Source organism: Astatotilapia calliptera, chromosome 15 (assembly GCF_964374335.1).
Source record: "Astatotilapia calliptera chromosome 15, fAstCal68.1, whole genome shotgun sequence".
Classification (NCBI taxonomy): Eukaryota; Metazoa; Chordata; class Actinopteri; order Cichliformes; family Cichlidae; genus Astatotilapia; species Astatotilapia calliptera.
Window position 1 is genome coordinate 34,126,938 of NC_137436.1, and position 27,392 is coordinate 34,154,329.

Sequence of the window (27,392 nt, forward strand, 5' to 3'; positions counted from 1 at the left end):
TAAGTAATATTTTTACAATGTGTTTATTTATTTCTGGCCTCTCTCACATAACTTCTACACTCTATCCAGTCCAAAATCTCTCTGCTTTCAATTCTCTATCTGAGACAACACTTACAAAACTGATTATCCTTATAATTTTGTGATGAAAGAAAAAGGAAGAGCAAGCAACATGTGGCAATCTTCACGAACTGCATCTACGTCAATATTAACTATATTATAATGAAGCCTGCGTAAATTCAACCTGGGAGACACACCTGCACATCGTCTCCATCATCATCATCATCTCAACTCCCTTCAGCTGCTCACTCCGGCGCAGCCAATCCGGAGCTCCCTCGCACCTACGCCTCCATTCAGCTTCCGGGCATTTAAGCTCTTTCACCCATAGCTCGGCCTCTCAGCGTTTTCGCATCCCTCCACCACCCCTGCACCCCCATGCTTGCCCCCTGCCTCCATACCACCAGCAGTGTCCAGACCCCGGGGGAAGACCTCCTACTTCAATCAGCAATGCTTTTATCAACAGTTTTCCCGCCGGGGTCTGACCGCCAAATATTTAATGTTCAATAAAGCATGTCTAATTCTTTCTCCGTATCTGAGTCTTTCCAGGTTGAATTTCACTGTACACTTACGTCGGACATATCCCAGTCTTCTGAAGATGTCTGGAGGCAGATCTTATGCCACACACAACGGCATTCTACAAATACAAAGAAACCACAGCATTAGACAACAACCGATGATTCATTAAGTTATAATTTAAAAAGTAGCGATCCCACACATCACAAATTATATTCACTAAGACCACTAAATATAAACAAGCATAAAGTGAATTTAAAACCAACGCATAATTCAGAATAAAAAGCAGATTTTTTTTAAAGTTTAAGACACATTTTAAACTTATGAATATGATATACTGCATCATCCTAATAATCAATTTTTTTCATCAGATTTGAGATATAAAACATTGTTATTTTAAAAACAGACTAATTAGTAAACTATATATATATATATATATATATATATATATATATATATATATATATATATATATAAAAACACCCAGCACGCCCCTGCGGGCGGTTTATCCTTCAAGCTCAGGTCCTCTACCAGAGGCCTGGGAGCTTGAGGGTCCTGCGCAGTATCTTAGCTGTTCCCAGGACTGCGCTCTTCTGGACAGAGATCTCCGATGTTGTTCCTGGGATCTGCTGGAGCCACTCGCCTAGCTTGGGAGTCACCGCACCTAGTGCTCCGATTACCACGGGGACCACCGTTACCTTCACCCTCCACATCCTCTCGAGCTCTTCTCTGAGCCCTTGGTATTTCTCCAGCTACTCGTGTTCCTTCTTCCTGATATTGCTGTCATTCGGAACCGCTACATCGATCACTACGGCCATCTTCTTCTGTTTGTCTACCACCACTATGTCCGGTTGGTTAGCCACCACCATTTTGTCCGTCTGTATCTGGAAGTCCCACAGGATCTTAGCTCGGTCATTCTCCACCACCCTTGGGGGCATCTCCCATTTTGACCTCGGGACTTCCAGGTTATACTCGGCACAGATGTTCCTGTACACTATGCCGGCCACTTGGTTATGGCGTTCCATGTATGCCTTGCCTGCTAGCATCTTGCACCCTGCTGTTATGTGCTGGATTGTCTCTGGGGCATCTTTACACAGCCTGCACCTGGGGTCTTGCCTGGTGTGATAGACCCCAGCCTCTATGGATCTTGTGCTCAGAGCTTGTTCTTGTGCTGCCATGATTAGTGCCTCTGTGCTGTCTTTCAGTCCAGCTTTGTCCAGCCACTGGTAGGATTTCTGGATATCAGCCACCTCCTCTATCTGCCGGTGGTACATACCGTGCAGGGGCCTGTCCTTCCATGATGGTTCCTCGTCTCCCTCCTCTTTCTTGGGTTTCTGCTGCCTGAGGTATTCACTGAGCACTCGGTCAGTTGGGGCCATCTTCCTAATGTATTCTTGGATGTTCGTTGTCTCATCCTGGACTGTGGTGCTGACACTCACCAGTCCCCGGCCCCCTTCCTTCCGCTTAGCGTACAGCCTCAGGGTGCTGGATTTGGGGTGAAACCCTCCATGCATGGTAAGGAGCTTTCTTGTCTTTATGTCAGTGGCTTCTATCTCCTCCTTTGGCCAGCCTATTACCCCAGCAGGGTACCTGATCACGGGCAGGGCGTACGTGTTGATGGCCCGGATCTTGTTCTTACCATTCAGCTGACTCCTCAGGACTTGCCTGACCCTCTGCAGGTACTTGGTGGTTGCAGCTTTTCTAGCGGCCTCTTCATGGTTCCCATTCGCCTGTGGGATCCCCAAGTACTTGTAACTGTCCTCTATGTCTGCAATGTTGCCTTCTGGTAGTTCAATCCCCTCAGTTCTGACTACCTTCCCTCTCTTTGTTACCATCCGACTACACTTCTCCAGTCCGAACGACATTCCAATGTCATTGCTGTATAGCCTGGTAGTGTGGATCAGTGAATCGATGTCTCGTTCACTCTTGGCATACAGCTTGATGTCATCCATGTACAGGAGGTGGCTGACAACTGCTCCGTTCCGTAGTCGGTATCCGTAGCCAGTCTTGTTAATGATCTCACTGAGGGGGTTCAGGCCTATGCAGAACAGCAGTGGGGACAGAGCATCTCCTTGGTAGATCCCGCACTTGATGGTGACTTGTGCTATGGGCTTGGAGTTGGCCTCTAGTGTTGTACGCCACATCCCCATTGAGTTCCTGATGAAGGCTCTTAGGGTCCCATTGATCTTGTACAATTCTAGGCATTCCAGTATCCAGCTGTGGGGCATTGAGTCATAGGCCTTCTTGTAATCAATCCAGGCAGTGCACAGGTTGGTCAGTCTGGTCTTGCAGTCTCGGCTGATTGTTCTGTCTACCAGTAGCTGGTGTTTTGCGCCTCTGGTATTCTTGCCAATTCCTTTCTGTGTCCCGCTCATGTATTGACCCATGTGCCTGTTCATCTTAGCCGATATGATGCCTGACAGGAGCTTCCATGTAGTACTGAGGCAGGTTATTGGTCGGTAGTTGGAGGGGACCGGTCCCTTCTTGGGGTCCTTGGGGATCAGGACCGTCCGGCCTTCAGTTAGCCATTCCGGGTGTCTCTCGTTAACTAGCAGCTGGTTCATTTGTGCTGCCAGACGCTCGTGGAGTGCAGTCAGCTTCTTCAGCCAGTAGGCGTGAACCATGTCGGGCCCTGGTGCTGTCCAACTCTTCATACTGGAGACCCTTTCTTGGATATCTGCCACTGTGATGGTTACTGGACCCTGTTCAGGGAGGTCGCTGTGGTCAGCCCTCAGATCCTCTAGCCACTGAGCATTGCCGTTATGGGTTGCATCCTTCTCCCATATGCTCTTCCAGTATTGCTCCGTCTCCAGCCTTGGTGGTGCTGTTCTCTTATTGTTCCCTTGCCACTGAGAGTACACCTTTGCTGGTTCTGTGGAGAACAGCTGGTTTATTCTCCTGCCTTCTATCTCTCTGGTGTACCTCCTCAAGCGGCTGGCCAAGGCTGTGAGTCTTTGCTTGGCAGTTTCCAAGGCCTCAGGTATGGACAGCTTGCTGTATTTCTTAGGCACCTTATTTGTCGCACCTTTCTGCAACTCCGTTAGTTGGCTAACCTCCCTCCGTGCTACTTTGATCTTGCCCTCTAGCCTCCTTCTCCATGGAGGGCACTGCCCCTTGTCGCTGTTCAACTTGTAGCCAAGCATCTCACTGATCACTGTTGCCGTATTGTAGATCAGCTTGTTAGTGTCGGTAATCGTGGTTGTAGGTATTGTCCGCAGTGCTGCATTAACATCATCTAGCAGACCTTCTGAGGGAACTTCACGTAATCTTGGTAACCGGCTACGCGGGATCCAGGTTTCAAGCTTGGCCATGATCCTATTTTTCAGGTCAGTTCCTCTCGCACTCAACGATCCTTCTCCTATCGCACTTGGGGCTATGTACCCAAACACGGGTGGGGGTGATGATATCTCCCCCCTGACCTGGCGTCCTGACTCCTCCTTGCCGTAGCATTTGTGTTGTACCTCGTCAATCTCTAGCTGTGAGAGCAGTCCCTTCTTTCGAATGTTGGAACACTGAGCTACTAGTTGTTTCGCCGTCATTGTGGATGTTGGGTATCGAAGAATCCATAGGTCCCTCATCCTATTCATGTAGCCCCTTCCGCCGGGGTTACTTGCATAGTAGCATTCCAACAACGCCCTGTTTTCGCCCTGCTTTTTGTTTAGATGAACTGTTGGATTTTCCAGACCAGCAGGTTAAGGAAGTCGTTTATGGGGTCACACTTTGACCCCCCCCCCCCCCACACACACACACACACACACACACACACACACACACACACACACACACACACAGTATTCTTTGTTTACATGTATACCTATGTGAGATGTTATATGTTAATGACCCTATGCATATTCATTTAACCTCAATAAAAGAGCAGTGTTACGGGAGAACGGAGAAAGCAACTGGGATCAAGCGAAGGAACGGCGTCTGTCCGGTCTCTCCCGTGCACGAGAAACATGAAGAATTTTGCCTACCCGTGTCTTGCTTTGCTGTGCAATTATATTGTCCTCAACGTTCCAGCGAATAGGTTCAAGCTACAAGCAAAGAGCTTGAAGCAGAGGAAGAGAGTTGTCTTTGTAGAATGTGTGCCAGGTCTATTGAGTTAAGGAAAAAAAGCCAGATCAAAATATGTTCACAATTGTCTACTGACAGTGAAGATGTAAAATGACATAAGGGAATGCAACATATTTCTCTTCTTGTGGTTTCCAAAAAACAATTTTTAAAGAGGCTTTAAACATGACATTTTTCTACTTAATTTACTCGTGTGTGCCATCCAGTCCAGAGGGAAATACCTCATAATCAGAATCGTGTTTATTGGCCACTCGGATGGTGCGTTCAAGGCGCCATCCGGGTGGCAGAAAACCACGGGTTAGAAAAGGGGCGATATTTGGCACTAATGGCTTGTCATACATGCGATCGGGAATTAAAGAGAACAGGCGCTGCCGTAAAGGTGACTGTAGAAGCGCAAGAAATTTGACCGCGGTTTGTCACCCTAGCAATTTGTAGGCTGACTGAAAGCACGAGACTTCTCACGTTATTTGCACATTTTTGTTGAATAATTTCGTTACTGTGCCAGGAACGGTTTCAGCCCAGCCGAAGAATTACTATGAGGTGCATGCGGGTGTCGGAGGAAGAGATTACTGGGTGCACTTCCACTCATGGTTAACCCAGAACGGCCTCGTTTACTGGAAGTATGCATATATGACAGCTTTGCTGCTGGAGACTGTCGCGTCTTGAACGTCTTGCTTTTATTCTCCTTTGTCATCTTAGTGAGCTTAACGTGATTTTCCCTACTCTGATATAAAAAGACCTTTTTTTTAAAAAATGCGATGCAGAAGTGATTTTGAAGATGGATCCAATCATTTCTAATTTAAAGATGGAATCTAATAAAACAGGTAAGGAGCTTTGGAAATACATGATAGCCAAGTAAGGAGCTGGTTCCGTTTCATCTGCAGTGCTGTGTCCTTGTTAAATCCTTTAACATATCGAGTATACGGCACGTTGGTTCCGTTGTTACCGAGCTAGAAGTCATCCGTGGCTTTTATTTTTTAGCACAGACATCTGATGCCACAGCATAGTCCATTTAGTAATATTCTTCAAATATTTGATCGTATGTTGCAAAATACATGTAAACACGCTTTATAGTTTATCGTTAAATGACCGTTATATTAAACAATTCTCATGGTAAATTTTTGAAGTAGCCTGAATAACAAGCGTTATTACTGTACATAATTTAGTCATATTGTGAAAACAAAGAGTTCTTAAGGTATCAGATAAATATAATATACATCACATCGGGGCTCTACTCTGGGCCAAGAGTCAAACTTTTAGAAGTTGTGAAAGAAAATTAAGATTACCCACAAACTGAATATGGACAGGATTTACTACAGTAGCTGAAGAATCCACTGGAAAAGGCACAAATGAGACTATTTCGCCTCTGGTTCGCTCTGTTTGTGCCCACGCTCACGAAGCACTCGGCAGAGATCCCGCCCCCCAGCTAAACACCCGATCAATGTTAGTATGAAAATAAGCCGGAGTCGGGTTACTCAGTAGGCAGGGCAGAGCAAACTGAAGCAGCATATCTCTGTCGTCCAAATCACAGCGACTCGTGAGATAAATAACAAGTAAAAATATATCTATATTTGTACAATCAGTGGGAGACACTTCCACTGCTGTTCTTACAGATTTAGTCTGGTAGAGAAGTGTTTCTCTCTGTCAGCCTGTCTGCTGCACAGAGCCTACTGGAGGACCCCGACACAAAGCCCCGCCGAGCTTTCAACTGTGCACTCAACAGATTCATATTCTGATGTAATCACAGCGATTTTAGTAAAGCTTATTCTCTTTCCACCCCAGCTTCCAGCAGCTCACAAAGGGAAAGTTAATGCTGTGTGATAGGTCCTGTCATCTCACCATGTTACAAAAAAGAAAGAGGAATTTGGTGGTCTTGGCCCATGACAAGTTCATTGCAAATATCTTGATTATGGATGAATCTGAGAAAGGACAGTGGAGCTGTGCTGTGCTCTGTGCACAGCTGTGGTGTGTTTGGATATTTTTGGACATCTCAGCACTGAAGTTTCCAGGTCAGCTCTGAGTTCAGTCTTCATTTGGCATCTCAAAGAAGTTGACAAAGGTGAAAAATGTCTTACTCTTTTAGCACACGCGCTTAAGTCTCTGAAAACCCTGGAAGATTATGGCGTAGGGTTAAAAGGAGTTTTGGGTTGCGTCGTAAGTTACAAGATAGATTTCCCAAGGAGCATATATGGTAAATGGTAATGATTCTTATATAGCTACTACTCTCCCCGGAGCACTCAAAGCGCTCTATACAACATACCACATTCACTGTCTTCAGTGCTTTTCAGTGCTTCCTAACTAACATTCACACACATTTATACTCCGATGGATGCAATGGAGAGCAACTTGGGGTTAGTATCTTGCCCAAGTGGCGTGCAGACTGGGGGAGCCATAGATTGAATCACTAGCCTTCTGATCAGTAGATGATCTGTTCTACCTCCTGAGCTACAGCCATCCATGCATTATACACAATCTTGTCACTGCGGTCTTTATGTAAATGGATACAGTACCTTTTTTCTTTTTCTTTTTTTATGCTAAAACCCTTTCTTGAAGGGATTTTTTTTTTTTACAGTTCTCAATAAATATAGGTTGGTGTTGTTATTTGATCCTTCCCATATTTTTTCTTTAACCTTTTATATCTTTCCCTAGATGACTCCAGTTCCAGTACCACCCATCTGTATTCCCAGCCACTCTTGCAGCAGCACTTGGGCCAGGATAATGGCATTCCTACTGTCCATGTAAGGCCATTTGTTTCATCCTCACATAAAACCACTTTTAAAATGCCAGCTTCAAGCCACAGCACAAATTACTCGTACTGGTCTTCTCAGCAGCATGTGCCAGCCACATCTCATCTGGACCCACAAAGTTGTCTAGACACAAAGGACCATCAGTCTATCCGGAGGTGCTCCTCGCTTTCCAACTTATCATTAGGAACTGATACGTGCAATACTAGCACAGCAGGATATCGGTACAACCCAAATGCACAAGGATCCCTAGATAGAGTTCTACAGCATAGGCATAGAAGGGTACCTCAAGTTTCCGATGTCGACTTATATTTACCGCTACTTTCTCCCACAGCCTGCAGTAGCTTACTCCAGCACTCGCCAGGTGCCAGCACAGGTTACCAGTACAACAATTGCAGGCTATCCACTGGTTTGGAGGCAGATATGTCCCTTTTCTCACCTCTGTCTTCACCAGTGAAACAATACATGGACTACAGTATTTATCAACCCATCTCATACAACCAAATGGACTCTCCACTGGGTCATCAGACTAATAGAACGTCCCCAGTTCAACTTGAAGCACGCACCCAGATGTGGCTGACTGAGCACATGGAGCACAGGCTCAAAGGAAAGTGTGGAGGTGAACTTGGTCATAACAGTGATACTGGAACAGAGGGCTGCGGTGGAGATGAGCAGTCACTATGGCAACAGCGACATCAATGTGATCCAGGGCTTAAACAGGTGAGTGGGGTTTTACAGCTATCATATAAAAGTGAAAATAAACATAGAAACGAGGAAAGTGAAAAAGTATGGAAATAAAAAGACCACGACTTGATCCTGTGTAGGTAAATATGCTCATAGATTGAGAAAGGATGATTTAGGACACAGCAACCCTATTATTCAGAGAGGTAGTTACTTGTGGTTTGATCACTGTCTTTCTATGGCTTTCAAATATGTCTTGTCTTTAATCTCACCAAGCAGCTGCTGTTGGCTACCCCTCCCTGAGTCTGGTTTTGACAGAGGTCTTAGGTTGGGGGCAATGAACTTCTCCCTGTTAACATCATAACATGTAGCTCTCTATTTAGAGATAAGGTTGGGTGTTGTTTTAGATGCAATTAGCAATAGTTCACAAATTACAATGTGTTACATTTCAGATGAATCTCATACATTTTGTTATTAGGTTTTTGGCTATATGAAAACGGTTTGCTTGTTAAGTCAACCCAAACCCTGCTGCTAACCTAAAACCTAGATTGGTCACCAATGACCCAATAGATATTTGTCCTCCCTGTAACTCCCTGTAACTGTAACCTTGGTAACACATTGTGAGACTGCTGGGGCAATCACACAGTCTCCAGTGTTTTAAAGTTTTTGTTTTACCGTACAGTACAACAAGCTGTTTTGAAATGACTGTTATGAACTGGCATAAAATAATACCAAATTAAATTCAGATGATTGGATATAAAATTCACCATGTTTGACAAAAACCAAACTCAAAAACCACAGTCAGCACAAACACCTCATACCAGTAATTATTTTTGCAGGCACTGGACATCTTGCAATCATTGTATTATAGTATTCTAGAGTTACAGTGGTGTGAAAAAGTGTTTGTCCCCTTTCTGATTGTCTATTTTTTTGGAAGGTTTGTGTCCCATTACATCGGGCGTAAAAGTAACATAGTATTTCAGAAAAGTAACATCATACCAACAGTATCAATCAATCATTCAATTTATTTATAAGCACTTTTAAAAACAACAGAGGTTGACCAAAGTGCTTTACATAGCAAAAGGGTAAAAACTAGAACAAACACACACAGAACAAACTGGAACAAAGTTAACATTATCAATAAGACGAAAAACAGAACAGGTAAGACAGGTAGATGGCGAGCCACAAACATCGGCGCTATCTTGGATCTAACAGTGAAATATGGCGGTGGTAGTGTGATGGTGGGGTTGTTTTGGACAATATGGACTGCCAAAACATCCCGAAGCAGAATGTCCGGCCATCTGTTTGTGACCTCAGGCGTATTTGGGTATTTGGGTTCTGTAGCAGGACAATGATAGAAAACACATCAGCAAGCCCACTTCTGAATGGCTTAAAAACCCCCAAAATGAAGTCAAAGTCTGACTGAGATGCTGTGGCATGAGCTTAAATAGGCGATTCATGTTCAATAACCCTTCATTGTGAATGAATTCCTGCAAAGATGAGTGGGCAAAAATTCCTCCACAGCGCTGTAAAAGACTCATTGCCAGTTATCGAAAAAGGCTTGATTGCAGTTGTTGCTGCTAATAGTGGCCCAACAAGTTAGGGTTAGTTTAGGGGTGGTGTCACTCTTTCACACAGGGCCATGTAGGTTTAGATTTTTTCCCCCATTAATAATAAACTTCTTCATTTAGAAACTGCATTTTGTGCTTATTTGTTTTGTCTTTGTCTAATATTTAAATTTGTTTGATGATCTGAAACATTTAAGTGTGACAAACATACAGAAGTTAGGAAATCAGGAAAAGTGTATTTTTTTCACATCACTGTAAATATAACGCCATCTGTCCAACAGGGAAAAGCAAATCTACACAAGAATGCACAAAAAATAATAAAGATGTTGCAATGACCCAGTTCAAGTCTGGACCTTAACGCGACTGAAATGCTCTGTCAGGACCCTAAGAGAACTACATGCTGCTGAATCATGAGGTGTACTTAGTTTTTCACTGGGCAGTCCTGTGAAAACTTTCTCTACTACATGATTATAACTGACGTCAACTAAGGCTTTTACATTATGTCATGATTTCGCTGTGTGCATAAATTAGATTTTGTCTTCTCTATATTTGTGTGTTACCAGATGCTGAGAGGGACCTCCCTGCCTGTCAACAATCTGGTTAAGGTAAAAGAGGATCTACTGAGACAAAGAGAGCAACAGATAAATAGGTACTGAAAGCCAAACAGACAGATATTTTAGTTGCCCTATATGGGTGTGTGTGTGTGTTTGCATGCAGATGCATGCATATATACATTTAGAGTAGGGGTAACACTACCCACTTTCAGGTTGGGGGTCTGACTCCCGACCAGAGCGTCTGTCTCCAGTAAGGATCCCCAGACCAGATCCCCTCATGCCTACCTTGGATAGGGATATGAGCAAGAAAGAGATAATTGAAGCCATACCAGCTCGAACGTTGTCTAGATAACCAAGGTTGGCATGAGGTGTTGAGGAACCAGGACACACTGATGAGAAGTGGGCTACTAGAACAAGAAGGCATAAATTGTAAATGGCCTATATTTATATAGCGCTTTACTAGTCCCTAAGGACCCCAAAACGCTTCACACATCCAGTCATCCACCCATTCACACACACATTCACACACTGGTGATGGCAAGCTACATTGTAGCCACAGCCACCCTGTGGCGCACTGACAGAGGCATAAGTCAACAAGGGATGAAAACAGGGAGCTGTTGGAATTATACTATGCAAATAACCCCGGCGGAGGAGGTTACATGAAGAGGATGTGGAATCTATGGGATCGTTGATACCCAACATCCAGACTGACAACGAAACAACTCAGTGTTTCGTTGTCAGTTTCGTCATTTCGCTCAGTGTTCCAACATTCGGAAGAAGCGATTGTACCCTCTGAAGGTGTACTCGAAGATGTGAATGCAGCATTACTGATAATCCCTAGTGCAACCATCACTGAATCTAATCATCTGATCTACACGATGGCAGCAGTGATGCTTGGCTGTAAGGTGAACAGCCTCAAGGAGCACTAGCCTCCATGTAGAAGGACACTAGAGGCCAAACTCAAGGCACTGAAAAGGGAAGTTAGCCAAAAATCAGAGTTGCAGCTAGGTTAAGTGCAGCAAGCTGTCCATACCTGAGTCCTTAAAGCTGCCAAGAAAAGACCCACAGCCTGTACTCAGTGTACTCTTTGAAAAATATAAGAACAGTCCACCAATACCTATACTTATCTCAAACTAAATATGTGAAAGTTATTGTGGAACAAGCTGCGATCAGTTGCAACTGTGTATATTGTTATTCACCCAGGCTTACACTTGTTGATTTGACTTGTTTTGTTTTCCTGCTTTCACTCCATTAGCATTGGAAATATAAAACTTGTGTTAGTTTACAGAGTTTTAAGTAAAAAGTGAAGATGGTGGTAGCAAATAAGGAGTTGTGTATTTGATAAGAGAAGAACAACAAATAAAAACACCAGCTACAACTACCGCTTTGTGGCAGAGAATCATGGCCTTAGATGTGGATATTGTGATTCCTGTGCCTGCTGTTTGAGATTTGACTACAAACCACACCAGTGCATCCTGAAGGTTGTCAAAGGAGCTTGCAAAGAAAAGCGTCTGGACTTCTTTAAGTTGCTTGAAGACGTTTCACCTCTCATCCGAGAAGCTTCTTCAGTTCTAAGGTCAAGGACTCCCCACCATTTGACCTTAGAACTGAAGAAGCTTCTTGGATGAGAGGTGAAACGTCTTCAAGCAACTTAAAGAAGTCCAGACGCTTTTCTTTACAAGCTCCTTTGACTACGATGACCTGGATGACTGAGAACCTTCACAGACATCCTGAAGGTTACAAAAGCAAAATTCTAACCTTTTACATGTACAACTTTGATGTTGTTTTTTATTTTTTATTGGAAAAGTCTTGTTACTTTGAAGTATAAAAAGGCTTGCGAAAAATCCTAAAAACACACAACAATACTATGGTACACTGAAGTGTTCCAAACATTGGTGCTTCTCTTTGTCACTACTTTCACTCTTCATCTGGCATGTTTGGGTATCTTTTGCAGATCCAAATTGTTCACCCTGTCAGTTCTCGAATAAACTTTATTTTAGTCATTTATTTATTGCATATGGAAAAAACAATACAGGTGGGAATCTTTGTAAGTAGGAACGAATTCTGTCTTTCAGACAAAAGCTACAGATCTTGCTACTACATGCGCGGATCAGAGATAATGAACAGAAAATACATCAGGTCTTAAAGAGCCAGAGAAGGTTGTTTGATGACTCTCACACCCGAAACATCCAGGTAATAAATGAACATTCATATCCAAATTTAATAACCACATAAAACATTTTTATAATTAAAGTTATAGCACAAGTTCTGGTCATCTTTAAGGACTCAACAATGAGAACTTCACGCAAGCAGCCACCTGATCAGTTGTCCTGTGATGAAGAACTTGTTAAGAAATTAGCTGTGGCTGAACTTGACACAATCCATTTCAGCAAAGTCTTCAAGCAAATTACTCAGAAATATTCAGAGGATATCAGAAAACTGGAGGAAAGGGTACAGTAATAATTAATATATATAACATTTTTTACTCTTTAAAGTGTACTTTACTCTTGAAAGTATAGTAACGTAAACATATGTTTGAATATGTATTTTCTTCATCCACAGATAAAAACGAGGGATCGCTACATCTGTAGTCTAAAAAAGAAGTTTCAGCGAGAGAACAACCAAAACCAAGAAAACCAGCAACGCATAGAGACACTGGAGAAATACCTTTCTGACCTGCCAACATTAGATGAAGTACAGGTCCAGGCCAACAGGGTAAACACATATATGAGCATACATACACCCTGAGGTGAGTCAGGTTGATCAGTCAGAGACATTTTTCATCCTAGAGACTTGGAAACTCTAAGCAAGTGGCGTTTCATATGGGACAGGGACTCCTCTGTCCTCCGAGCGTAGTGCAAATGGGTTTCTGCAGGACAGTTTTACAATATAATCCCTGAGTTTGTTTTATCCTGTTTGTTTTCACCATATACTCCTCTTTTCTTCTGCTCTCGACCCCTAGACTGGGTACAGTCTAAATATGTTCCTAAAACAAGATAAAATTTGTTGAGGTAGGCTAAGCCTACATTTAAGCTCTGTTTTTATTCAACATTACCTTCTCTGGGCAGTAAACAATTAATGTGCTGCATCACTTTTAAAGGAACAAGCAATGTGTAAAATTGTGTACACATTGCTTGTGTAACCCAGACTACTCCTAAAGATGGTCCACCAGCAGTGGACCTTTTGAACACGATAACTGGAGAAAAATGTCACCTAGGATTTTCAAATTAAAACCTAGGTGTATCTACTAAAACTCTTGGATGATTTTGAATATAAGTGAAGGTCAATTACCAAAAATGTATTTTCATACAGTCTTTCCATTTCAACCTTGTTCATCATTGACTTTATTTTTTATTTGCCTGTTGATATTAGATACTTTGTTTGCTCTCATTTAAATTAAACAATTTCTTGGAATTCCAATTCCACTATATTTAGAAGCCATTCCAGACTTTTCCCAAAACAATATTAGGTGATGTCATCAAGAAATAAATTATATTTTAATAATTTAGACATTTGTATGTTATTTATATAGAGTATAAACAGATTGAGGTCCAGGATTTAAAATTGTGAGACCCCATTTAGTCAGTCAGAGAGAGGATTAGGTTTTGTTCGTACTGCTCTACTATCTCACTGTGCATATTTCTATTTTCAGCAGGAGGAGGCACAGCAGAAATGCAAGAAACTGGAGAAAATAGTGTCTCACCTAAAAAAGAGCCTAGAGGAAGGATGTACTTTGATGAAGGACAAAGACATCGAGATGAAGATGCAGGCAAAGAGAGAGAAAGAATTGATTGCATCTGTACATAGGTATATTTATGTGTATATGATACGTTTGTGTGCAAATAAGGTACGTCGTTTCTCACAGATTTGTGAGGACTGTACTAAAATCAGAAAACATACAGTGCCTGATTTAAAATAGGTTCTTCAAGGTCATTTTCTCACTGCTGATATTTTTAGACAGCTCCCTGGATGTCGTCTTATTATTAGCTGTACTTGTGAATGTCTAAAGGATGATAGATATCTCCTGATTCATCACCATAGTGCAAAAAAAATTCGTCTTTAATTTAGGAAAGATTCATATCTTAGCCTAGGTCATCAACAGTTGAAATGAGTTAAACAATTATTAAATTCAATTTTCCTTGCCTCTTTAAAGCGCTTCTTCAACAGAGCAAGGCATGTCCAAAATAGCATTACTAAACGTACAAGTTTTCTTTAGAGAGCATTATTAGATCAGTTTTGATAAAATAAGACAAGGGTTTGAGCTTACACTTTGGTTTAGACTTGAAGAAAAGATTTGTTGAATTTTGGGGCATTGAAAATAAAACTTTGGATCAAAAGAAAAGAATCCAAAGTTGGATTCCCTGTTCTTTTTAATAGTTTAAAAAATATGTTTTCATGGGGGGGTTAATGGTCTGTCCTCATCTGCACTTTGACACAGAAGTTGATATTTGTTGTTTTACACTAATATTTGTAATAAGGTTGCAGCATATATCCAAGCAGTCACAGTGAATAGTCTAAGGAGCATTCTAGAAGTATGTAAGCAAGCGTGGTGCAATCAGTCTTCATTTGCTCAAAAGACAATGTTGTAGAAGACGGAGCCAAATTGAAATTGGGTACACATTTTTACCCCTTAGTCGTAAAGCGCTGTTAGTGTATCGCTGTCACCCTATCAAGGTCAGAAGTCAATCTTGGGAATGCCATATCTCAAGAAGGAACTCACATAGGAATTTCACATTCAGCCTCTAGTGATGCATCTAGTAAAAATTTCAGAAGAGTTTAAATCCCAGTGAGCTTGAACTGAAAGTAAAGGTCAGATGGCAAATTTTCAGAAAACTGCCTGGGGCTTTCACATTTATACCATAGGTGAATCTGCTAGAAGGTCAGGGCGGTACCACTTGGAGCCACCTGTATTTGTAATTTTTATGGGTACAGTTCCAGAAGATTATGATCACATATGGTACATGCGCACTGGCAGATCTGAAGTATTTCCTGTCGTTAACTACACAGTTCACGTGCATTAACTGTAAACACACATCTTCATTTACTGTAAAGATGACACAAGTGATACTAAATGATCTATTTATGATATTCTTTTCATTTCATTCATGTCTCTGTTTTGTTCATGTCTTATTCTGGTAAAGTCTACAGCAAAAGGTGCAGCAGTGTTTGGATGATGGAGTGAGGCTACCTATGCAAGACTTGAAGCGGCTTGAAGTGGAAAACCATCAGCTTATTAAGCAGCAAGATCACAGCAGCAAGGTAGCATTCTAAACACATTTATGCACATACACAAAACACATGAAGAAGCCATTCACGTGTTGTGTCTGATCACCTCCAGCTGTTTAAGCATCAACGAGAACAGATTGAGAGACTGACCTCACAACTCATGGTAGGTTGTTATAAATCTACACCCTCACTGTACAATTCTTGTATATGCTGTATTTCTTTACATCTGATAATCAGGAGGACCACAGATGATCAGCAACACATGAGAATGAATTAAAATCACTCAGCAAAAGAGCTACTTTGTTTGAAAAATGTCGCCTGAAGAAACTTGTAATGAAGACAATTTGTGTTTTGTTTTTTTTAAATCCTCAGCCGTGAAAGGCTGATGCAGTGTTGTGGTCATCCTGCAAAACAGACACTGACCTTGACCTCACCCTACCAAAGCATTATCTGCAAACTTAGAAAACTGTATTGAGAAAAAAAAAATTTTTTTTCATTAAAGAAAATAATAATAATAATACCAGGCTAACTTCCTGCTGTTATTATTTGAGAACAGTTCCAAGCTTCAGTATAAGTGAGATTACATAACAGAAAGTTTTCCTGCTCAGGCATCAGTCATAAAATTTGAGATCCAAGTCTTTACTGTTTGATTTATTGCCAAAATCAGCTATGGTACCTCTCAGCCTGAAATTCACTTAATAATCGAGGGATGTGATAAATGGTTAGAGAGGCAAAGTTGAAATCATTTGGACATGTACAGTGGATGGATAGTGGATATACTGGGCAGTTGTGAATGAAGGCATCAGACAGGAGAAGACCTCATAGGCTCTTGGATCTAGTGAGATGGAGCTCATCCACTGTGACAAAGACTAAACACATTGAAAGAAGAAGACGATCAATGACTGTATATTATTTTTCTGTAGAAAACATAAGCTCATCTGTCACATTCTTTGTTTTGCTAGTCTACCAGCACAACACTGCAGAAGAAAAGAGGCCTTTCTCGTCAGCAATATTCTTACCTTCCAGAAAAGGGAAAAAGCCTGAATACACCCAGTACAGCCTTCCTTCAGGTATCTGTGGTGGAAGTATTAGCTTAATTCTTCTGCCTGTCTAATTGATTTTTGGTTAGTCATTGATAGGTGCTGAATCTCCTCTGCCCCAAACCTTTAGCCACAACTCAGATCATCACATGAGAGGAAAATTAAGCATATCATTTACTGAAATTACTTTAATTTTAGTCTTCAGATCATTTACTTATTAAACTTGATTCTCTACCAACAGCTTTATTTTTGAGATTAAGTTCTTTCCAACTATCAATGATATATGAACAGTGGTGGTGCTGTTACTCAAAGTAATAATCCATTATTATATATTTCTCATTACTGTTTTAAAAAGTGTGGCAGTGTGTTACTTAATTACTCCCTGTAAAAACACTATTCAATTCAATTCAATTTTATTTATATAGCGCCAAATCACAACAATGTATCTATGAAGGCGCTCAAGGCGCTTCATAGATACAGAGAAAAACCCAACAATCATATGACCCCCTATGAGCAAGCACTTTGGCGACAGTGGGAAGGAAAAACATAACTAAGGGAGGAATCAGGGTCACCTGGTCCAGCCCTAACTATATGCTTTAGTAAAAAGGAAAGTTTTAAGCCTAATCTTAAAAGTAGAGATAGTGTCTGTCTCCCGAATCCAAACTGGAAGCTGGTTCCACAGAAGAGGGGCCTGAAAACTGAAGGCTCTCCTTCCCATTCTACTTTTAAATACTCTAGGAACAACAAGTAGGCCTGCAGTGCGAGATCGAAGTGCTCTAATAGGGTGATATGGTACTACAAGGTTATTAAGATAAGATGGGGCCTGATTATTTAAAACCTTGTATGTGAGGAGCAGGATTTTGAATTGAATTGAATTTGTTTTATTACTTTTGCATTACTCCATAACATGGCCTAAAAGTTCAGAGTACCTGGCTGCCTTTGAGTCCCTAGGTGGGGTGCTTGAGGGTGCTGCTCCTGGGGACTCTCTCATTACTGGGAGACTTCAACACTCATGTGGGCAGTGACAGTGAGACCTGGACGGCCGTGGCTGGAAAAAGCGGCCTGCCAGATCTGAAATCGAGCAGTGTTTTGTTATTGGACTTCTGTGCAAACCACAACCACAAACCACAAAAACCTTGTTCAAACATAAGGGTGTCCATAAGTGCTCATGGCACCAGGACACCCTAGGCCGCAGTTCATAAGATCAGTTTTGTAATTGTATCATCAGATCTGCAGAAGTATGTTCTGGACACTCGGGTGAAGCAAGGTGCTGAGCTGTCAACTGATCAACACCTTGTAGTAAGTTGTATCAGGTGGCGGGAGAGGATGTTCGACAGACCTGGGGCACCTAAATGGATATTGAGGGTAAGCTGGGAACGCCTGGCAGAGGCCCCCACCTGTGGGGTTGTCAACAGGAGACTGCGGACATTGAGTTCGAATGGACCTCATTGCTGACGCTGCTGCACTGAGCTGCGGCCGCAAGGTGGTTGGTGCCTGTCATGGTGGTAACCCCCGAACCAGATGGTGGAGACCGGAGGTGAAGGAAACCATCAGGGTGAAGAAGTCCTATTGGGCTTGGTTAGCCTGTGGGACTTCAGAGGCAGCCTATAGGTACAGACAGGTCAAGTGGAACGTGGCTCGGGCATTAATTAGTGTGAATGCTTGAAAAGCATTCACAGTATTGTTCTTCTAATCTTTATTATTATATTTTATCTATTCCGTACGTTTTTTGAAAGCCTACTCCTTCAAAACCGTTCAACTTAGAAAAACCATTCAAACATCGTTAGATTCCTATTATTTTGGACATGATTGCTTGTATTTTTCTCATTTTTAACATTTATATTTTTAATTTTATTCAACTTTATTCAACAAAAATTTCCCATGTATTTCAATGGGGAGACCCTTCAAATTCTCATTCAACTTACTCATTTTTAAACTCTTACTACTTCCACATACATTGACATAGAGCCACCATTCAAACTTTAAAACGAAGACAAGACATTCAACTATTCAACTTGTATTTATCTTTTCAATATCTATTATACTTTTTCTTCAGTTCCAGTTTAAGTTTCATGATGTTTTTTCACCCGTTTCAAAATTTATAATGGGTGTGTATGGGACGGAATGTTGGGGCTAGAGTGAGGCAGCTCAACTGCTAGAGTGAGAGGAGCAAAAAAATTAATCTTAAAATCTTTTTTAAAACTGCTGCTGTGTCCGCAGCGTTTGCTCTACAGGTATGATTTTACCCTCAAAACATAGCCATGGCTGTCCTCTTTCATCCAATGTGTTTACTATTGTCCTAGGTGTTATGGTTCTTTCGTAAATGTCACCAATGCACAGCCTCCTCCCTCCAACTCTTCCATAGACTCTAATGTTAAAATGGCTCAGAAGGTTCGTTTGAAAATCAGAAGAGCATGGTGTCTTTCCACTGTCACCACGTCCATATAATAAACTCCACAGGCATGAAAACTGAGAATTCAGTAGACTAGACATTGCTGTCACTCACGGTGAAAGAATTTTGTCAATACGACTTTTACTTTTCATTTGGGAACGATTTGTTTCGGCCTGACTTTTCTGTTCATTTTAAGCAGCAAAAGTGAGGTGCATGTCTGTGTGCGTGTGTATGGAGCCATTGGGTGCGGTCACTATAGCAACCAGGCTCACACCTGCCTGCTTAACGAGCTCTGCCTGCCACTGTACCAAGATTCATCTTAAGCACTTCTCTTTCAACTGCTGCTGTGTCCACAGTGTTACAGCCATCATTTTACCCTCAAAATGTCGCCATTATTGTTCTCTTTCCAACACAGTGTCTTTCAAAGCTCAGACATTTAAACTTTTTAAACTGTGTGGATCCAAGCGGAGGGATCACATTTTCTTCATTCAGTGATTCAAAGAATATGAACTTTTAATATTCATTCAGATGTTTTCTGACTCTAAATGTTCTTTTCTCATTTCTTAGGGTTTTCTAATTTACATTTAAAACATTTTCAGTTTTTTTCCAACTTCTTCTTCTGTGTAACGTCCAGCTTTTAGCAGTTCAGCACCTTTGTTTTCAGGTTAAATTCGTTTTTTTTTTGTTTTGTTTTTTATCTCATTCAATATTTTTAACTCAAAATTCAGCAATTAATTCATTTCAGTGCATACATTCAGATTCAAGCATTCACACTGCAGTTTCTTCAGAAAATGCACTTTCTAGTTGAAGCAAAAATTCAGTTGTGGGAGGAGTTCGGAGAGGACATGGAGGAAGACTTTCTTCTTCAAAGACCTCCTTAATCCCACTAGGACATCTTCTGTAGAGGAAGCAGAGTCTGGGGACGAGGGGGATGACTCATCCATCACTGGTGTAAGGTCACTGAAGTTAAACAACTCCTTGTTGCTGTAGCTCAGGTGGTTGAGCAGGTCACTTTCTAATCGGAAGGTTTGTAGTTAAATCCCCTTCTACTCTCATCTGCATGTCAAATATCCTTAGGCACGATACTTAACCCCAAGTTGCTCTCCAGTGCATCCATCGGAGTATGAGTACGAGTGAATGTTATATGGAAAGCTCTTGGAGCATAGAAAAAATAGCTTGTACGAATGGGTGTGAATGGGCGAATGAGGCAAGTTGTGTAAAACACTTTGAGTGCTCAGAGTAGAAAAGCGCTATATAAGAACTAGTCCATTTACCATTCCTTGGTGGCAGGGCCCCTCGGGTGTTGTAGGGCTGTCAGGGGCGGTACCTCTGGATTGGCAGACCAGCTGGTGGTTCCCATCATCATGAAGGGGGACCAGAGGGTCTGTTCCAACACTCTTCAGCCTCCCCAGCAAAGTCTATGCCAGGGTGCTGAAAAAGAGAGTCTATCCGTTAGTCGAATACAGGAGGAACAATACGGTTTTCGTCCTGGTTGCAGAACACTAGACCAGTTCTTTACCCTTTCAAGGATACTTGAGGGTTAATGGGAGTTTGCCCAACCAGTCTACATGCCTTTTGTGGACTTAGAGAAGACATTCGACCATGTCCCTTGGAGTATTCTGTGGGAGGTCTTTCGGAAGTATGGGGTGTCTGGCCATTCGATCTTTATACAACTGTTGCAAGAGCAGTGGGAGTGGCCGTTATTTAATCCTCACTGGATCATTGTCTTGAATAAGTTAGTGCAACTCACCTCCAACCCTTGAGTTAATATTTCAGCTTGCCTGTGAGAGAGATGCCAGTCTGTATTTTCACTGTGCTCAGGTTTGCTTGGAGAATCCCCTATGGTGAACAGTCTTTGTGTGGGTTTGAGAGAGAGTCTGGAAACAGTTGGAAAGTGGGGAGAGCTATAGTGGAGTGAACTGTTCTGATAATCCATCATGTTGAACCAGCAGCGAGACCCTGAATTTCAATAGGTAAAAAAGGCACCGATGAGCAGTGCTGCAGGCTCCGTCTTTGTCTGTTCACATTTAAATGATGTACATCTAAGCATGAACAGACGTGTATATTCTACATGACTGTGGCTTTCACTTTGTAGTCTCTGTGTGCTGGATTTTATTTGGATTACATTTGTGCTTTTGTGTTCATACCTAAATACTGAGAGAAAAAATGTGTGTCTGCATAATATGTTTGAAATGCAAAAGTAATGTGAAGAGTAGTATAACAAATTACATTCTTATGGGTGTAATAAAAATAATTAAGTGCAGTACTTCTTAAAAGTAATGCATGACTTCCAAGAAAAGTGTTTTGTGTAATATGTGTAACACATTACTTTTCTGAGTAATGACCAATAAACAGGGGAAATGCCTCCAACATACACAAATCTGTGATCCCACAGCATGCAGTTAGTTTGCATGAATGTAATTTCTTTGATATGCTGCTTAAAGATTGTGGTTACTTTCAAAGTGAGCCAGTGAGAACCCAATGAGAATCGCTATTGAAATCAGAATCGCTAAATTGGCATTAATTCCCATCCCTAGCTGTCAGTGCATGTTAAATAGGAAAAAAAAATAGCACTCATGCTAGATTGAAAGTTGCAGTGATCCCTGAGAGGTGGGTTTTCTGATACATGGGAACATGTTGTTCCAAGATATTTAAAAAATATTTTCTTTTTTCTTTTCTTTTTTCACTGACAAGCAGCAGGTGATGGATGAAGGGTTGCTGGTGTCTTCTTTAGCCCATGTGGAAATTCCAGAAGTGGACCAGCTGCTGAAAGAGATGTCCCTTTGTCTACTGGACCTCCAGGGTCTCTGCAGCATCTTGGCTCAGAGAGCGCAGGGGAAAGAGCCCAACCTGTCTTTGCTTCTAGGAATGACATGTATGTAGGCATACATTTTATACTTATTTATACTTATTCTTTATGTATCACTTGTAACCTACTGTAGTTAGAGGGCGAACACAAATACAGACATTTATGATTTTTTTGATACAAATAAGATTTGTAGCATTTGTAAAAAAAAATATATTTTTTATTTTTATTTTAGTCACCTAGTAATCAGTTAGCAGTTTTCTTTGTGCGCATGTAAAATTCCTGGAATAGGGCTCTCAAACTCATTTTCGGAGCTGTTGATTTAATTTTAAATCCCATTCCAAGATTTCAGTTGTCAGCTGTCTGGAGCCAACAACAACGACAATAGCTGCTGATTATAAGCTAACATTATACCCACTAATGTCCTAAAAATCACAAGAGTTTATTTGATAACTGTCAGAGTTCAATAATGTCAGCTCAAATTCAAAGAAAGCTTTGGTAATGCCGGAAAGGAAGAGCTAACAACTACAAAAACAGTGCTTAGCGATACTGAGGTGATACTGTTGGTGTCATCTGACAGAAGTGAGTTTCACTGACTCATGGATCTGAATCAGACTCAAAATTTTACAGCCTCTTCCAGAGTAAAATACATGTGGATGGTTCTTACTTAACGTATTGACAGCTGAGGTAAAGTGAGGTTGTTAATGCGTATCACTTTAATGTTTACTAACTTAAAATAAATAAATGGTAATAAACAGCTGCAAAAACTATTTTATAATTATCTGATTAATTACACAGGTTTGCAACCAAAAATCTGCATAGGGTTTTTTGACTGTTTCTTGTAGATTTTTACTCACTGAAACCAAGAAAAATGTTTTTAAAATTCCATCACGTCAGGTTTTCTTGCAAAACTCATGTTTTTAAGTTTAATTAAGCATACAATTTCCCTTTTTAAACTGAAATCTGGTATCCTATATTTGAGTTAAAAAAAAAACATATCCACTAATGATTTCTTACATGAATTTAATATATATTCTAAGAGCGAAAGCGTGTTCAGAGAAGCATCAATGTTTTTTGCAAAACATGAGGAGATGGAGATAATTTTTTGATTCAACACCCTAAAAACATAAAATTTACCAAAAGTATCCCATGCTACGGAAGTATGGAAGAGGATTAAGAAGATAGTGAGTATGTCTTTTTTTTTTCTTCTTTTCCAGAATTCTTTTAAAAAAGTCAGAATTCTGACTTTTTTCTCAGAATTTTTTTTTCTCATGATTCTCAGAATTCTGGAAACGAAGAAAAAAAAGTGGCCTTAATCCTCTTCCGTACTACGCAGCTGATTTTCTTTCTGTTTTTCTTTTTTCTGGAGACCTGTGTTATCAGAAACCTTTGAACTTCAACAACATATCTCAGGGCATTGAAATATCTTTTTTTTTCTATCAAACACAAAATCATTATTTATAACTTGGATGAACAAAACTAGCTGTGACCCAACTTTTTTTTTCTTAGTGTTCCCCACACACAGATTTTAAGATTTACGTATATAAACAGATGCTAGCCCCAGACTACAACATCATCCTTCTGAACTTTTTAGGTTATTTATGAAAGATTGTCTTCCTCACATCTGACCTACCCCACAAAAAGATTATAAATCTGTGGAAACCACTCAGAGCTGTGTTTGACTCATCATGAAATCAAACGTCTTCACCTTCTGTTTGCACAAGTGGTTTTCTTGCAGTAGACGTAAATCCACATATGATGTCCCTATGTTTAATATTTTGTGCCTGATTTCCAAATCCACAGATATTCCAGCTAACAAATGTATTTATTAACATGACTAATAGGAAAGTTAGAAATGATTATGCATAAAAGTGGATAGTCATTTCTAACTTTCCTTTCCCCCGATAGAGAAGAAATGTAACAATAAACATGCTTAAACATATAAAATAAGATAAGTTCTCACTTGCTGGACCATCAGCTGTCTGTTGAAGCCACTGGATGGGACCTCACTGTGGCAAACTTCAGAGCAATACACCAGTAAGGACCACAGGTAGCTTACAGTTGAATTCATTTCAATTCAGTTTTATTTATAAAGCACCAAATCACAACAACAGTCGCCTCAAGGTGCTTTATATTGTAAGGTAGACCTTACAATAATACATACAGAGGAAAACCCAACAATGATATGATTCCTATATGTCTGCATGCAGCAGGGACCTACCAAGCACAATAACTCGCACTGGTAATATGTTAGTAGGAGTCACAGCCAACTCACATGAAGAAAGCACCAATCGTGTAACTCATGGCTCTGTGAGCAACACGCAAGGCTGTCTGCATTGGCTGGAGAGAACTCACTCGCCATCCTCTTCCATTAGGCGCCATAGGAAGGTTGCATCAAGCATGTGACCTCATGAACCGCGAGCAAGCATCACACCCAACTTACAGCTGAGTTTTCTTTTTTTGTTTTACAAAGCACTGAGTGTTTAACCCGTGACATCGTGAGCAACACATTGTTCTAAACTCACTCGCCAGGCAGCCAGTGCATCACAAATTTTGGGCCATTCACTCTAGCTAGCGGTCAGCACAGCCTGGGCGGAGTCCTATTTAAAAGGGCCTTGACACAGCAAGGTCCCACCCAGCACGTAAACCATGAGCAATACGCAGGCAAGGGGTCACAGCCAGAAAGTCAACATATGCTTCCCATTAAACAGGCAGGTGGACTAAATACTGTAAACCAACTCAGTCATAATACTGATGCAGACTCCCAACACTCTGCACAGCTGTGGGCGTGACCAGTCAAGCATAAGTGTCTTAAAGAAGTTTCCATGTGCCCTGATGCCCTAATCATGGAGTCATACCCCGAGTGTAGCGACAGTCTCAATGCGATAGAGCACAGTTGCACTGCATGAGAGACATGTGTATGGTGCCTTCTGCCCTAATCATTTTCTTTTCAAGGCACTGCTTCACATTTCTTCATGCAGTCATAATCTGGCTCACTAAATATTGTCCTTGACTTTTTCATAACATTTTCTCCTTTGTTTTCTCTGTTCAGCGCTGACCTTTTCAGCAGAGGACAGTGACTGCAAAGTGGTGGCAGTGGAAGACAAGTTAAGGTTAAAGCTACTGGAAGTTGGCCAGCTGAGGAAAGACATCGATGCGCTGAGGAAAAGCATCTCAGACTGCTACGATCAGTTTATGGGTGACTGCATTTCTCAGTGACTTCCTTTCACATTCTGTACTTCGCAGAGAAAGAATGCAAAATGATACTTGTATGATTGCTGTGTAGTAACTGACATCTCCCTTTGGAGCTGAGTGGACAGCACGCTCACATATATATGGGACAACCCCAAACTTCCTGTCAAAAAGTATCCAGGTGGAGCATGTTAATGAACAAGGACAATGTTTGTTAATGTTTTCCTAAACTGTTTAATAAGCTTTTAAAAAATCAGTTTTGAGGATCCGCTAATTTGGAAAAACAGCTGCTTGGAAAGACACTGGGATCCCAAAGGCCCATCTGTATAGTTTCTCCAGCAGTCAGCTAATCGTGTTGCTGCTGCTGGATGCAACTTGTATTTTAATACATGGCAGGAGCTCTCTGATGTCAGGTCAATAAAGAGAGATCGTACGAAGGAACTGAATGTAATTGAGTTATTATAAACATGTGTTAAAGAGAGTATATACAAATATAAAGCAAGCTGCACACTGAGATAAAGTAAGGGGACAATATTTAAGTAAGTATATAACAGTAATTCTTGTATTGCACTTAAAGTATGAAAAGAATATTATTGTCCCCCTGAAAGCACTGAGTAGGTGATCGGTTCCATTTGTTTGTCTGTTTGTTAGCAGTCTAGCATCTGATGATAGACACCAACAGCTCGAGCTGATTGAAAGCAAGAACAAAAAGGTGACATCAAATGTCCAAATCAGTAAAACTTTATGTCACTCACAATTTTTAAAGATTGTTTTCAAACTTCACAACAACATACGAGGCCTTTGGGGACATGAGTACCTAAGCTGGCTAAGCATTTGACCTTGATCTTCATTTACGGTCAAAGTTGACCCTAAAGAAACAAATGAGACCGTATGAGCAGTATATGGTATATATGAGGAGAGAACTGTACAACACACCTCCTATTTTTTTTTTTCAGTACAATGGCTTACAACATCACAACGATTCCATAATAGGTCTACATCATTATAATGTAATAAAAACATCATGAAACAGATTTAGTACGTGCTCTCTGAGTGATCTTGTTGAAATATATACTGCACTTGTGAATAAGGCAGATTATGGCAGGAAAGACTCAAATGTGCAAGCTTGTTGTGTGTGTATGTGTGTGATTAAACTGTCTGTTGATTGTTTCGATGTGCGGTCTTTATGAATCTCCATTTTCACAGCAGACAGTGACGCCCATGTGAGGATCTTCACTAGCACGGCCCTAGAAAATAGAAAAGTCACTTAGTGTCTCTTTGTTTGTTTTTTAATGAAAATATTAATCTATCACCATGGCTTCACAAAGAACTTACAAACGTGTTTGTTTCCTAGCATTAGCTTTCTTCTGTGTACATGAAGCCTGTTTCACTCCTAATCTCTGATCTGTGAGTTTCACCCTGTGCCAACGGAGCCAATGCGGGTAAGTGGACTCGCCCAGACTGGCTGCTTTGGTGTTCAGGGCCTTGCCTGCCCTGATACGAAAAAACCTGAGAAGCCTTGCAGGTGAAATTGTATCAGTCACACCTGTTACACCTGCAGCACTTGTTATCTGGGATGTTTTTAGAGGCCTGGGCCCGTATCCCTAAAGATTCTGAGAATCCTCTCAGAGAGCTCCTAACTTAACCTAAAAATTCCTTGCCAGGAGTTTTAGCTTAGAAGTGATTCCAGAACATTTTCAGTGAACTCTGAGCAAGGAATGGATGGAAAATCCTATCTTAGTGAGGAGGTGTGGTTGACCCCGTTGCTAGGTATGAGTCATCATTTAAAAAGCCGTGATTGGTTGAACCTACAAGTTTGATGGAAATGAGCTTTTGGTGATAATGAGCAAAGGATGTACCCTCAAATCAATAAACATAATTATACACTCTAATCTTATGCTGACTGTAATTGTAAATAATATTTCACATTCAAGAAAATATCTGGAAAATGAATAGTAAGCTGTAGGGGTTATAGCCATTAGAATCTAAAATATGTGAAAACTTAAACTCATTACACCCTGTTCAAATAATGATTTGTGTCTTATTTGCTCATATTAATATCCTAGCTGACATATTTTGTACTTTCACTCCCATATGGACCCTGTTGAAAACAAGATGGCCTATCTCAAGGGGCTGTCCTTAATGAAGTAGAAATCACAACGTTACAAGTCCAGTGTGGTCTTAACGAGGCTAACACGGCTCAGCTTTTAGCAATGTCTGTAATTGCAGACCCAAGTCATCACTGCTGCATTGTTGCATTTTCCCGGATGCCAAATACCTCAGGGTTGTGATTACTTTCGTCTCCGGTGTAATAGTGTTGTGGCGTCGAGTTGGTGAAGTAATTGCATCTCTAAGGAGATCCACCACAAACATGATTCCTGCACGATCCAATCTGTAGCGTCTCAATAATTCCCTGTCATCCAGTGTTTGCAGGACATCTCTCCTGCCTCTTCTGTTGGCCATTTTGTGCAGCTGCTTAGGGGAACTCCTAAGCCACTAAAAGTCCTCTTCCCTGCTCTTAGCAGATCTCGCCTTGGGAGCCCTTTTA

General features: G+C 41.1%; 1 protein-coding gene across 3 annotated transcripts; it reads left to right on the top strand.

Moving 5' to 3' along the window:
• Positions 1-5,029: 5,029 nt before the first annotated feature.
• On the top strand, positions 5,030-26,014 carry cep85l (centrosomal protein 85L). Of its 3 annotated transcripts, none has more exons than XM_026194114.2 (12): positions 5,030-5,465; positions 7,291-8,105; positions 10,198-10,283; positions 12,264-12,381; positions 12,472-12,639; positions 12,751-12,903; positions 13,841-13,995; positions 15,330-15,447; positions 15,527-15,577; positions 16,377-16,484; positions 21,544-21,721; positions 24,705-26,014. In XM_026194114.2, the coding sequence occupies exons 1-12, from the start codon at positions 5,420-5,422 to the stop codon at positions 24,869-24,871; spliced, it is 2,163 nt and encodes a 720-aa protein (XP_026049899.1). In that variant the 5' UTR covers positions 5,030-5,419; the 3' UTR covers positions 24,872-26,014. The 3 variants fall into 3 exon arrangements, with proteins under 3 accessions (XP_026049899.1, XP_026049900.1, XP_026049901.1); XM_026194115.2 differs by having other exon boundaries at positions 13,844-13,995; XM_026194116.2 differs by lacking the exon at positions 16,377-16,484.
• The last annotated feature ends 1,378 nt before the right edge of the window (positions 26,015-27,392 follow it).